The sequence below is a fragment of the Thamnophis sirtalis genome, unplaced genomic scaffold (assembly GCF_051295495.1).
Source record: "Thamnophis sirtalis isolate CommonGarterSnake01/CBP01778 unplaced genomic scaffold, rThaSir2_p1.2 scaffold_18, whole genome shotgun sequence".
In the NCBI taxonomy this organism is placed as follows: Eukaryota; Metazoa; Chordata; class Lepidosauria; order Squamata; family Natricidae; genus Thamnophis; species Thamnophis sirtalis.
Window position 1 is genome coordinate 864592 of NW_028261398.1, and position 13711 is coordinate 878302.

A 13711-nucleotide genomic window follows, 5' to 3' on the forward strand; every position below is an offset into this window, starting at 1 on the left:
CGGTAGAGGATCCTATCCCTCACCATCACCATCTCCTCTCCTTTCCCTTCTTCCCTTTGCTCTCCCCTACTCCTCTCTACCTCTTCCCCTTCATATCCTCTCTCCTCCTCTTCCTATCCCTCCCCATCTCCCTCCCCTTTCCTCTTTTTTCTTCCCCTTTCCTTCTTCCCTTTCCTCTCCCTTACTCTTCTCTACCTCTTCCCCTTCATATCCCCTCTCCTCTGTCTTTCTTCCTTCTTCCCTTTGCTCTCCCCTACTCCCCTCCTCATCCCTCCCCATCTCCCTCTCCTCTCCTTTCCCTTCTTCCCTTTGCTCTCCCCTAATCCCCTCTACCTCTTCCCCTTCATATCCTCTCTCCTCTCTTCCTATCCCTCCCCATCTGCCTCTCCTTTCCTCTTTCTTCTTTCCCTTTCCTCTCCCCTACTCCTCTCTACTTCTTCAGCTTCATATCCTCCCAAAAGGAGACCGTCCCCAGTTAAAGAGGAGCTAAGGAGGAGAATCTCCTGCTAGTGAATTTCCTCATAGAAATCAATATCTCATTGTTGGGGGAAAAAAGAAACAGGAAATCATGCAATGTTGATATTCTCCAAGTTGGATTCTTTCTGGGTCTTCTGCTGCTGGAGCCCTCAACATTTGGAAGATGGGCAAAAGAGCGTCATGTCCTTGGGGATTCAGCACCATGAAGCCACGCAGGATTTTCTTTTGGCAGAAATTGTTCAAGGGAGACAGGATTTCTTTTTCCTGTCCTGCATGGCCGTATTACGTGGGGATTCTCTCGCCTTAGCAGAAACGATGGAGGGAGCTCACCTGGGGTGACGGAAGAAAACACAAAAGAGCCTGGCAAAAGGAAGGGAAGGCGATGGGAAGTTCATCCAGAGGCACATTAATGAGTGGAGCCTCCCTGGACAGAGGCAGTCTACATACACAAACCTGCTCAGTAGCCTTGGAAGGAGCCCCCCCTGCTGGATCCTTTGGGGCCCCCGGGGTCTTCCGAAGGACCCTCCTCCTCCTCCTCCTCCTCCTCTCGGGCGGCGCTTCCTTCCTTGCTTCCTCCGTCCTCCTGCAGGGGGGAGAGAGAGGCCGAAGCCTCCGCCTCCCACGGAGGTCCTTCCTCGTAGGGAACATAGAATATGGCCAGGACTGGACAAAGGAGTCTGTGACATCCAGTGAGGCTAAACCAAGCCTCAAGCACCGAGAATCTTCACGCTCTTCTCCATGCCCTTCTTGCAGAAAATGACAGGCGTTAAGACTTCTCAGGATACGGGAAAAGTCTATTTGGCAGCCAGGTTCAGAAAGGGAGCCCATGGCTTAGCATCGCAAGTTCTGAACACCCTTCATTATCGAAGCAGGCGTTCTTATATGTTCTCAAAAGCATTGCAACACGGAAACACTTAACTCACTTCTTAGTGGTTGCCTTGAGGAGAGAAGCCTTAGAAGGAGACGGGATCTTACTTCTCCTTTTGTTTATGGAGTTCGTGCCATTAAGGAACTTTAATTGAACCTTGGACTTTTGACATAGGTTTTGACATAGGGACGTTGGCTGGAACATCTTGTGGTTAGGCACCGGCTTCCTGTTCTTTTGCAAGCTGCAACTCTGCCTATGTGGCTTTTTAATAAGGGTCCCGAGAGGCTGTCCAGCCTGACCCAGTAGGTTTCACACTTAATGTCCAAATCTCAGTTTACGTCCTAGTTTACCCTCCTTGGCTCCTCGCAACTGCAATAGATGCCCAGATGAGGCTTTTGGGGCTGTCGGGCTGAAAACCGAAGCCCTATTCGCCCCAAAAGCGGCTGCACCAGTAACGAAGGCCTCCACCTGGCTGCCGGCTTAAAAACATGGCCACGGGAATGCTGACCGAGCCTCCGGAGCCTTGCAGTGGAGGAAGGGCCCCAGAATCGCCAGCTGAGGCCTCTCTTGCCACCCCCCCGTCCCCAGCCTCGCCTGGCTGCCTAAACCTGCCAACCAGGCCACCTTACCTGCTGCCTGCTCACCTGCCTGCTCCTTGCATCCATCACATCGTCGGCAAAAGCCTGGACCTTAAATTCCTGAGCTTTAGTTCGTAACCCTTTAATTTGTATATCACTACTCACTATTCTAAGAAGGGGTTCTAATGTAAGGATAAACAGCAGGGGGGATAACGGGCATCCTTGTCTTGTGCCTTTACCAATCTCAATATCACCCGCTGTCAGGCCTGCAATTATATTCCTTTTAGAATTTTGCCACTTTCTCTTATTTCATTATGCTGTTTCTTTAGTAGAGTTGATGGGAGGGGGAAATAGACAGGAGTGAGATTGTGGAATGTATTGTTTTCATTCTTTACTAGAAGCCAAGGTCATCCTTTGTCTCCGCACTAGCACACCTGACCGGAAGCAGCTGGGTGTGGATGCCAGCGTGGAAGAAGAAGATTGGACCATGTGATGGATTGTGGGTGTGGGGACAAGATCATGAACTTTTAACTGGGTGGAATTGTGATGTCATTTTCAGTATTGGGATTCCATAGCATGATGCCAACATGTCTGTCTTATTAAATTGGAACCTTAAGGATAGATCTGCCTTGGACTCTGATTTAATTCTGCATGATATTTGACATCCACCTCTTCTCCATTTACCAGTAATGTCGCAGTTTGTCATACATAAATTGCCTGAACTGCATTTAAGAAGTTTTTTCCTGACTTCCTGGGAGGGGCTTACTGATGGAAGCAGCTTAACATAGCTGCTCCCGAATTCCTGGTCGCGTTATCTGTTAGACAATCATCTATCAGACGTCTGGCAGGTTGTTTACCTTACTCTTCGGGCAAAGAAGAGAAGGTGAGCGGGTTCTGTTGAGCAAGTGCCTTCTGATCTTTGCAGTTTGTGTGTCTGCGAGGAGAGGGGGGGCAGCTAAGGGCAGAACTGTCTCCGTGCCGGGGAACTCCAGCTGCCTTTGCAGCATGAAGTAAGCTCTCTCTTTCTCAGAACAAGGCTTGGTTTATTTGATTTCAACACGAGCAGGACTGGTATGCGAGAACTTTAATTGTTTATTCAAATCTTAGCTTCATTTTTACGAGACCTTCTTCCGTTCCTCCATCTTGGAAGACAGCTTTTATATCTCTGATACCCAAAGAAGATCAAGATATTACTCAACCAAAAAACTATAGACCTATCTCATTACTTAATGTAGATTATAAAATCTTTACTAAAATACTAGCAAACAGGTTAATGTTGGTTATTCAACAATTGATACACACTGACCAAACAGGTTTTATTCAAGGGAGACAAATGAAAAGTAATGTAAGATTAATTATTAATGCATTAGAATATTTGGGAAAGAACAATCAAATTCCTGCTGCGTTCATATTTCTGGATGCTGAGAAAGCCTTTGATCGAGTTAATTGGCAATTCTTGTTGAAGACATTGCAAAAAATGCAAATAGGAGAAAGTTTTTTACAATCAATCAAAGCAATATATCAACAGCAAACGGCTCAAATCATAGTCAATGGAAGTTTAACAGACTCTTTTCAAATTGGAAAAGGTACAAGACAGGGTTGTCCCTTGTCCCCACTATTGTTTATTATAACTTTGGAAGCATTGTTGAATAAAATACGGGGCTTGGATGGTCTAAAAGGAATTAAGATTAGGCAGCAAGAATACAGAGTACGTGCTTTTGTGGATGATCTGGTTATAATATTGGATCAACCGCAGGAATCTAGTATGATCCTAATGAATACGATTAATCAATATGGTCAAGTGTCTGGTTTTAAAATAAATTTAGGGAAAACAAAAATATTAGCCATAAATATGAATACTAAACAAAAGGAAGAACTAGGAGGAATGCTAGGATGTGAGGTAGTCAAAAAGGTCAAATATCTCGGAGTTAATATCTTAATCTCAAATGGGAAATTATATAAGTATAATTATGAACCACTCTGGCATAGTATACAGATAGAGATGAAAAAATGGGATAAGTTGCACTTATCTTTGTTGGGAAGAATAGCGGCAGTGAAAATGAATATCTTACCAAAATTTTTATTTCGTTTCCAAATGTTACCTATACTTAAAAAAGATGTGAATCTTTTAGAACGGCAGAAGGGTATCAATAAATTTGTATGGGCAGGAAAGAAGCCGAGAGTAAAGCTGAAAATAATGCAAGATGTACGTGAGAGGGGAGGTTTGAAACTACCCAATCTAAAACTATATTATGATGCAGTGGTATTATCCGTAATTAGTGATTGGATCGATTTAACCAATGATAGGATACTGAATATTGAGGGACATGATTTGGTATATGGTTGGCATGCTTACCTGTTATTTAACAAAAAATTGGATAAAAATTTTAAAAGTCATATTTTAAGAAATGCTTTATTGCGGGTCTGGAAAAAATATCAACATAAATTAAATGACAAGATACCCATGTGGGCAATTCCTAGACATGCAATTGAAAATATGAATATAGCACAAAAACAAGATAGAATTACTTGCAGACATCTTCTCACCCTGGAAAGGGGGGTACTACAACTAAAATCCTAAAACATTTCAAAGTATTGTGCATAGAATTTTAAAAAAAGGTTTATTTCAATTTATTTTGGATAAAATCTTTTTTTAAATAGTCAGGAGTCATTGACACTGAATTTGCACTTTTAATAATCAGGAAGCACATACTGAGTTTCTTTGAAAGAAAATCCAGTAATTTAAAAATCCAATAATGTGTTTCCTAGTATAAATTGATTGCTTATTAGTAACCTAACACTATCACTAAGTGTTGCAGCTTATGATTCTTGATGAATGTATTCTATTTTATTTTTCTTTATGTACACTGAGAGCATATTCACCAAAGACAAATTCCTTGTGTGTCCAATCACACTTGGCTAATAAACTATTCTATTCTACTCTACTCTACTCTATTCATTTCTATTTCAATTCTAATAAGGAGTTTACCTTCTCTCTCTTGAAAATGTAAGCCAGCATTAGGCATTATAATGCAAGCTAGCCTTAGCTTTCAAACAGTTCATTTAGTGACCAAAGTTACAATGGCATTGAAAAAAGTGACTGATGACCATTTTTCACACTTAGCGACCATTTTCACACTTAGCGACCATTGCAGCATCCTCACGGTCATGCGATCAAAATTTTGATGTTTGGCAACAGATTCGTATTTATGATGGTTTCAGTGTCCTGGGGTCATGTAATCACCTTTTGTGACCTTTTGACAAAGTCAAATGGGGAAACCAGATTCACTTATGCTACTAACTTATCAGCTGCAGTTATTCACTTAAGAACTGTGGCAAGAAAGGTGGTATAATGGGGCAAAATTCACCTAACAAATGTCTCAGGAAGAAAAATTTTGGGCTCAGCTGTGGTCAAGGACTACCTGTACATTAACCACCCTTTCTCTGGAGACAGAATGGTCATTCTCACTGCTTCAAATGCGGGGGAGGGGGTCTTGGGGAGCAAAACATTTTTGGTTCCTACACCTGTGGATTAACATCACGTCTCCTTGGATGAGCAGCCAGGGATAGAATCTGATTCCTTTAGGTCAGTGCTTCTCAACCTTGGTCCACCTGAAGATGCGTGGACTTCAACTCCCAGAATTCCCCAGCCAGCTGGCTTGGCGGATTCTGGGAGCTGAAGTCCATGCATCTTCAGGTGGACCAAGGTTGAGAAGCACTGCTTTAGATGGAGAGAAAATTTGATGGAAAGAATCCTAAAAGCTACTTAATGTTAACAGTAAAATAACTAGATAAAAGCAGAGATTGAGTCTCCAAATCATAGTTAGATAGTAATGTTCTTCTTGCCTTGCAATGAAGAGTAATGGGGACCATTTTAAAAAAACCTAGCAAGGAGGGAAGTGTGTCAAAATATTGTGCATAGAATTTTTAAAAATGGTTTATTTCAATTTATTTTGGTAGAATAGAATTTTTAAAAATTCTATGCACAATACATTTCAAAGTATTGAATATAAATTTTTTTAAAATGGTTTTACTTCAACTTATTCTTTGTGGAATAGTTTGAAATGGTTACAATGTAAATTATTGCTGGTGTAATACTTAACAATGGTTTTTAAGGATTTCTTTTATTTATAGAATATCTTTTTTAATTATTTTGGGGGGAATTTTATTTTTTAATTGTTTATAAAATATATTTACTACAAGAAATGCAATATGTTCAGACCAGGTTTATGTGTCTCAAAGTGGCTGCTATTCTATGGGCAGGCCAGGTTGGTGCAAGGCAGCTTTGCCAGATTTAGTGTGTTTCACCCTCGTTGAATTTTATATCGTATTAATAGTATTAATTATACGATTATAAAATTGTATAATTTTAATTTTGTTTTAGATTATTAACACAATGAGTAAGAAAAAGAGGATGCACATTACAATACTTTGAAGTGTCCATTCCCCTCCCACGAAAGGGGAAGCCTGTTTACAGTGATAAGTGCGGACAACGATCCATTTTGAAAAAGTTGGACAAAGTTTCTTTGAAATGTCTCACAAGATTGTTCTCCGACTCTGCTTCTCAGTGCTTTTCTTAAGAGCTGGTAAGTTGTTTTTACTGTCTTTCTAGCAGATTCAAACCAGGACTAAAATGAATGTTTTGTTTTTTGGGGTTCATCATAATTTTCAGATTTAAAGATTTAAAACTGCGGTGGAACTTTATCTCCACCCAAAAAAGCTGAGTTGGAGAACCTCAAGAAAAAGGGAGATAAGTTAGAAATAAATTCTAGCACAAGAAATAGAAAACATTTTCTGCATTTTTTCTTTACAAAATATAAGAAACACATAGATAACGCCATTATTTATGTTTTGTGGGAATATGCTACTTAACAGTATAGTATTAAAAGAGAATTTGACAACTAGACAGATTCTTTGGGTATTAAAAGTTTCTTTACCATGTGGAATGGGATAAAGGAATGGTTACCCTTAAGATTACTTGTTCTCTTTGCTTCCCCTAACTAAAACAAATGAAACAGGATATTTGTACCAATACCCCCTGTGGGGAGGTAAATGAGTAATCAATGTCATGCCTCTGTTTTGGGAGATTGTGTAGAGGTCTACGTGACACAGGAAGGCCAGGTATTTGGGCATGATCGATAAATTGTCAAAGAGTAGAAAAGACTGTACAGAACTGTCATTCGGGGTTCAGGTTTTGCTCCTGAACCTTTGCGCAAATAAACCTTTCCCTTTGACAAAGAGCTGGCCTTGTCTCATTTTCTGCAACAGTATAAATTAAAGAGGACTAGAAATTCAATTTCATACCCAAACATACTGCAGGTCCAGAGCAGTAAATAAAGATTTCAAAGTCCCATTTCATTTCATGTAGTCAAATAACCACAAAACATTGAAAAAAACGAAGGAGCCTGGCGAAAGGAAGGGAAGGCGATGGGAGGTTCATCCAGAGGCACATGAATGAGTGGAGCCACCCTGGACAGAGGCAGTCTACCTGCACAAACCTCCTCAGGAGCCTTGGAAGGAGGCCGTTTCCTCTGAAGCCCCCCGACCCTCCTGGATCCTTTGGGGCCCCCGGGGTCTTCCGAAGGCTCCGCCTCCCGCGGCCCCCCCTCCCGGCCTCCCCCCGCCAGACCAGGCCTCCCTTCTGCAGAGGACCCTCCCGGACTTCCACTCCCGGCATCCCCTGCTCCCCCCCCCACACCTGCATCAGGCCGCATGCGCACTCGAATCGGGAAACTCCTTCAGCGGCTGCATGGAATCCGAAAGTGAGGGTCTCCTTCTTCAGCCAAGCCCCGCCTCTTCCTCTTCTAGTCACGCCCCCTGCGCTTTCCCCGCCAGTTCGCCTCATTTGCATCGGAGCAGCTTCTGCTCCACCCCATTGGCGGGCTGTCGCCGGGCCACACCCCCTACTCGACTCTGCAGCGGCCGCCTTCCCTCCCTTCGTTTGGCTCCTCCCTTGCGCCGCTGGCTCCGCCCCGCCGCTCCCTCCCCTTCGCCCGGCTTAGCCAAACTAAAGAGGGGGGGGCGATGGGGGCGAATGGGGGATTCCCAAAGGGGCTGCAATGGAGGGGAACGGAGGGAGGGTCCCATGGGCAGCCTCGGCTTTCCTGTGCCGGAACCCTTTCTGCCTCCCCGGAGCTGCTCCCTTCCCCGCCCCATTCAGCCTGCAGCCCCTGGGCATCTCCGCGTGGCCCCCTTTCCTCCTGGGGCAGGTGGGGTGGAGAAGGGGGGGTTGCAGGGGGTCCAGGTACTGCTGGCCGCCTGGCACCAAGACCCCCTTCCTTCCCCCCCCCCCCCGCTGGAAGGAGGAGCGGGCGAGGTGGCGATGGCTGTTGCCAGCCTGAAAGAAGCCTTGAATGTCGCCATCCTTCCGGGTCTTATAATCAATACCATTGAAATCTCCCGGCCACCTGAACCCCGGAGGCTCCTGGCGGCTTTGCAAATGTTAAAGCACGTTTTTATTGTTGTGGGTCGCCTACATTTGGGAGGGTCAAATCCTTCAGGGAAGAAGATAAAAGTCATTTTAGAATACTAGTGTCTCCCCCCCCCCCTCTTTGTAGTTCAGGAACCTCTGTGCAGTTTCTCTCCTGGCCTTATCTTCCTTTTGTGGGAAACTCTTGGTGGTACCTGAGCGTAATCATAATTTAGTCCACCTTCCATCCTCATTTCTCATTCTGGAGCCTTGGACTCAATTGCAATTGTTTCCTGAATCTTTGGGCTTCCACAGAAGGAAACAATTTACCTGTCAGAAACCACTTAGCCAGGATGTTGAATGCAAGAATAGCCCCCTTACAGGAAAACCCCCAAATCCACATGGCTAGAACATGAAACTAGAAGCTTTGCAAGATACCTGTGACCTGGGATAGGCAACAGGTGGCCTGAGGTGTACCTATTTAAGAATAACAAGTGTAAAGGCTTTAGGGGGGGGCAACTGTAACTCAGCTAACCAATAAATACTACTGGCATTATTGGCAGGGCAAGGGAGTCTGTGTGACTCACCTGGGAGTATAAAAATTGAGTGTAAGACTGTAATCTGGGACTTGGAGGCCTTCAAGGCCAGGGTCCTTCTATCCTGGTACCAAAATAGAAGAATATTCTGGTCTCACATCTTGTGTTTGTCGATCAATTGGCTGTCACACTAAGTGACACCCCCCCCCCAGGTCCCTTCCTGCTCCCTTCAGTTCCTTCCCCGCTTACCTAGTAATTAATGCTAGTTGGTATTCCTAAGGAAAGAGTATTGGGCCCCAGGGAGACCCTCGGGGTGCCCCACTGCCTACTTCCCTGCATGTGGAAGTTCCATTAAGGCAGGGCTGTGGATCATACGTCCTTCCAAAGAGGATCTCCAGAATCCCAATAGAGGAGGATGCTGGAAGAGAGCAGCTGCTTTGGCCCTCAGCTTCCCTAGAGAGTGGAAGCCACGGAGTGCTGTCCACAAAGTGGCTGCCATGTTGGAGTGGCCAAAAATCACTGCAGGTGCTCTCAGAATGGTGCCCACTTTCAGGACAGCAGCTAAGATCCTCTTTTCAGGAAGGCCATGCATTGCAGAGGCTCTTTCCTGAAGAGATCTACTCACAAGATTTGCTCTAGGAGTTCAGGGACTGGGCCGGAAAACGCTTACAGATTGTTGAGAGCAATATGCTAACTCTTGTAAACCCCTTAGAGAAGGCTGTAAAGCGGTGTATAAGTTCAACTGCAATTGTTACTAAGACAAAGGTTATTAGCCGTGTATTTTTTAAAGCACATCCATGTTGTTCAATTCAATGATTGAGTAAATTTTCTCTTAGTGCCTGAGAACAAATACATTCTTGCCATTACTGAAACCTGGTGGGATGAAACCCAGAAGCATTTAAAAATTTCAAAACAGACGCAATAGAAGAAGAGGTGAAGTTACACATCAACAGCTAACCCTTTTTTAATTGCAAAAAACAAAACAAAACACTAAACCTCCCCCCCCCCCAAATCCTTCATTAAATGCACTTGGGTTATTATGAAAGGAAAACGGAATGTGGTTACCATAGGTGTAAACTCCGGATTATCCAATCAGAGGAACTAGAAGAACCGTTTGCTAATCATTTAGCTGGTTAACAGGAAGCATAAAAATAGGGGACTTTAACCATCCTGACAACTGGGAAACACCTAATCACTGCACCTGGTGGGAGGTCGAAGAGGTGAGATACGAGAATATGAAGTTTTCTTGGCCTTAAGAGAGTCCCTTGTAGCGGTTTCTGCTGGAAGACAAGGGGACCATTCTGGGGATCCAACTGGCAAGAGTGTCAGATGTCTGGAGATGGTCTTACATGGTTCGGACATTTGGAAAAGCCATATAGAGCGAATCAAATAATGACAGAACAATTGTTCCAATTAAGCACCAAGTGGGATGTCAATTTGAAAGCAATTTATTAGAGTATTGTAGCAAACAGATTTCCCTCAACTAAAGAGGAAACAGAACAGGGTTTCATTTTATACTCAACACAGTAGAAAAAGTAGAAAAGAAAAATTGATTGTATGGAAGAAATAAGATTTTTTTTAAAAAAATATAGAAAACATATATTTATAAATGTAGATCAGTCTGTTTTTAAAGCATGGAGGAAATCATCCTGCTCAGCTACAGTTATATCAGAGACGTGGACAGTAACATCCCATAATATTAAGCACCAGCATTGAAATGAGCATTGCATTACAGAAGAGAACATCCCCATGAGAAAAGGAATCTCATTGTAGCCAGTAGAAACATCTAGCATGTACACTTGAAAAAGTCCTTTCTTAATCAGCCTGGGAAACTCCCTTATTTGGCAACTATTAACTTTTCTTAATCTCCTCTTTACTCAACCCCCTTATTGGAATTACAATTATCATGGATATCATTATTCTGTTGCTTTTTTAGGACACTGGAAGTTTGTGCACTTGGGACAAATCCCTAGCGTGTCAATTCACAATTGGCCAAATTGGATGCAAAATTCAATTCCCGAGATACACTCTATGACTTCTCCCACGCCCTTGTGAATTATTTGGTCTTGATGGAGGCCTCTACGCTCAGTATAGCTCTTTCCCCACTCCAGGCATTGGTAGAGTTTCTCTGTAGTGTGGATTATTTGATGCTGAATAAGTTTCCCTTTTGACTGAAGCTCTTTCCACACAACAGACATTTATGAGGTTTTCCCCCTGGGTGAATCCTTTGGTGTGCATAAAGGTCGCTCCTCTGATTGAAGCTCTTTCCACACTACAGACATTTATGAGGTTTTTCTCCTGTGTGGATCTTTTGATGTGCATAAAGGTTGCTCCTCTGACTGAAGCTCTTTCCACACTCCAGACATTTATGAGGTTTTTCTCCTGTGTGGACCTTTTGGTGTGTATTAAGGTGGCTCCTCCGCCTGAAGCTCTTTCCACACTCCAGACATTTATGAGGTTTTTCTCCTGTGTGGATCATTTGATGTGCATAAAGGTGGCTCCTCCGACTGAAGCTCTTTCCACACTCCAGACATTTATGAGGTTTTTCTCCTGTGTGGATCCTTTGATGTGCATAAAGGTTGCTGCTCTGACTGAAGCTCTTTCCACACTCCACACATTTATGAGAATTTTCTCCTGTGTGGATCTTTTGGTGTGTATTAAGGTGGCTCCTCTCACTGAAGCTCTTTCCACACTCCAGACATTTATGAGGTTTTTCTCCTAAATGGATCATTTCATGTCTATAAAGGTTGCTCCTCTGACTGAAGCTCTTTCCACACTCCAGACATTTATGAGGTTTTTCTCCTGTGTGGATCCTTTGATGTGCATAAAGGTTGCTCCTCTGACTGAAGCTCTTTCCACACTCCAGACATTTATGAGGTTCTTCTCCTGTGTGGATCATTTGATGTGCATAAAGATTGATCCTCTGACTGAAGCTCTTTCCACACTCCAAACATTTATGAGGTTCTTCTCCTGTGTGGATCCTTTGATGTGCATAAAGATTGCTCCTCTGACTGAAGCTCTTTCCACACTCCAAACATTTATGAGGTTTTTCTCCTGTGTGGATCCTTTGATGTGCATAAAGGTTGCCCCTCTGACTGAAGCTCTTTCCACACTCCAAACATTCATGAGGTTTTTCTCCTGTGTGGATCCTTTGATGTGCATAAAGTTTGCTCCTCTCACTGAAGCTCTTTCCACACTCCAAACATTCATGAGGTTTTTCTCCTGTGTGGATCCTTTGATGTGCATAAAGGCTGCTCCTCTGAATGAAGCTCTTTCCACACTCCAGACATTTATGAGGTTTTTCTCCTGTGTGGATCTTTTGGTGTGTATAAAGGCTGCTCCTCTGACTAAAGCTCTTTCCACACTCCAGACATTTATGAGGTTTTTCTCCTGTGTGAATATTTTGATGTGCATAAAGGTGGCTCCTCTGACTGAAACTCTTTCCACACTCCAGACATTTATGAGGTTTTTCTCCTGTGTGAATATTTTGATGTGCATAAAGATTGCTCCTCTGACTGAAACTCTTTCCACACTCGAGACATTTATGAGGATTTTCTCCTGTGTGGATCTTTTGATGTCTATAAAGGCTGCTCCTCTCACTGAAGCTCTTTCCACACTCCAGACATTTATGAAGTTTTTCTCCTGTGTGGATCCTTTGATGCCTATAAAAGCTGCTCCTCTGACTGAAGCTCTTTCCACACTCCAGACATTTAAGAAGTTCTCCTGTGTGGATCCTTTGATGTGCATAAAGACTGCGCATCTGACTGAAGCTCTTTCCACACTCCAGACATTTATGAGGTTTTTCTCCTGAATGGACCTTTAGATGCTTTCGAAGATACTTATTTTCCTTGAAGAATTTTTCACATTCCGGGCACTGATATCTCTCTTCTTCCTCCTGGATCCTTTGGGGATTCCGGGGTCTTCCGAAGGACCCTCCGCCCTCCAGGCCCGTCTCGGCCTCTCCCCCCGTTTCCTCCTCCCCGCATCGCCCTCCAGGCAGCCGCCTTTCCCGGGCTCCTGCTGGGCTCATCCCTCCTGCAGCTCCGGAGCCCCCCGGCCTTTCCCCGCCGTCTCCAGGGGCTGCTCCGCGGGGCCCGCTCTCCTCCTCCTCCTCTCGGGCGGCGCTTCCTTCCTTCCCTCCGGCGCCGGGCTCCTCCGTCCTCCTGCAGGGGAGAAAGAGAGGCAGGTCACGGCGGCGTCCCCCTCACCGCAGGAGAGGCCCAGGCCGAGGCCTCCCCTCCCGAGGACCCGAAGGAGACCCTCCCAGGCTGCCACTCCGTCCCAGCAGACTCTACTTACTTCCGGTTTCTCCACCCCCCAAGCGCCCAATTGGGCTGCAGCCTTCCCTTCGCCGCCACGTATTTCATTCTCCGCGCCAGGTTTTCCGCCTCAGCAACGGTCCCTCTCGCCTCCGTAGCTCCGCCCACCGAGCGCCGTCGCTGGGAGGGAGCTGCTTTCCCAGCGTCCTGTGCGCTTGCGTGTCTGTCCCCACTCCGGCCCCTCCTTTCGCCCCGCCCCCCGCCCACAGCCAGCCACACGGAGAGGCGGAGGGAGGGCGGGGCTTCGGTGGGAGGAGCCCCGGTGGCCCCTCCCCTCCCGCCACCCCTTCCCTTCGGGCGGCTCCTTTGGGCGCGGGAGGCTCCTGGCGGGGGTGGCGGAGCTTCGCCTGGGGAGCTGAAGGGGAGGCTCCGAAGGGAAGGCCCGCCTCCTCCCTTCCCCGGCTTCTCCTGCCAGGGAGACGCAGCACGCAGGCTCCGAAGACTTCCAGGCTCCCCCCGGGGGTCTCGGGCGACCCCTGGGAAAAGGCCCTTCCCCCCCCCCCCAGGAGGAGAACCGCCGGGCC

At 45.3% G+C, this 13711-nt stretch overlaps 2 protein-coding genes across 2 annotated transcripts in view; both read right to left on the minus strand.

Annotated features, from left to right (window-relative positions):
• Window positions 1–13711, minus strand: part of LOC148042286 (SLAM family member 6-like) — a 979974-nt gene that overhangs the window by 776020 nt on the left and 190243 nt on the right. The gene's annotated exons all lie outside the window — the stretch shown is intronic.
• The window catches only part of LOC148042307 (uncharacterized), a 29507-nt gene continuing 26094 nt past the window's right edge, over window positions 10299–13711 (minus strand). The window contains 3 exon segments of the mRNA XM_087703031.1: window positions 10299–11023; window positions 11026–13031; window positions 13168–13307. Of these exon segments, the coding sequence (XP_087559157.1) occupies window positions 10851–11023; window positions 11026–13031; window positions 13168–13307 (2319 nt within the window). The 3' untranslated portion in view covers window positions 10299–10850.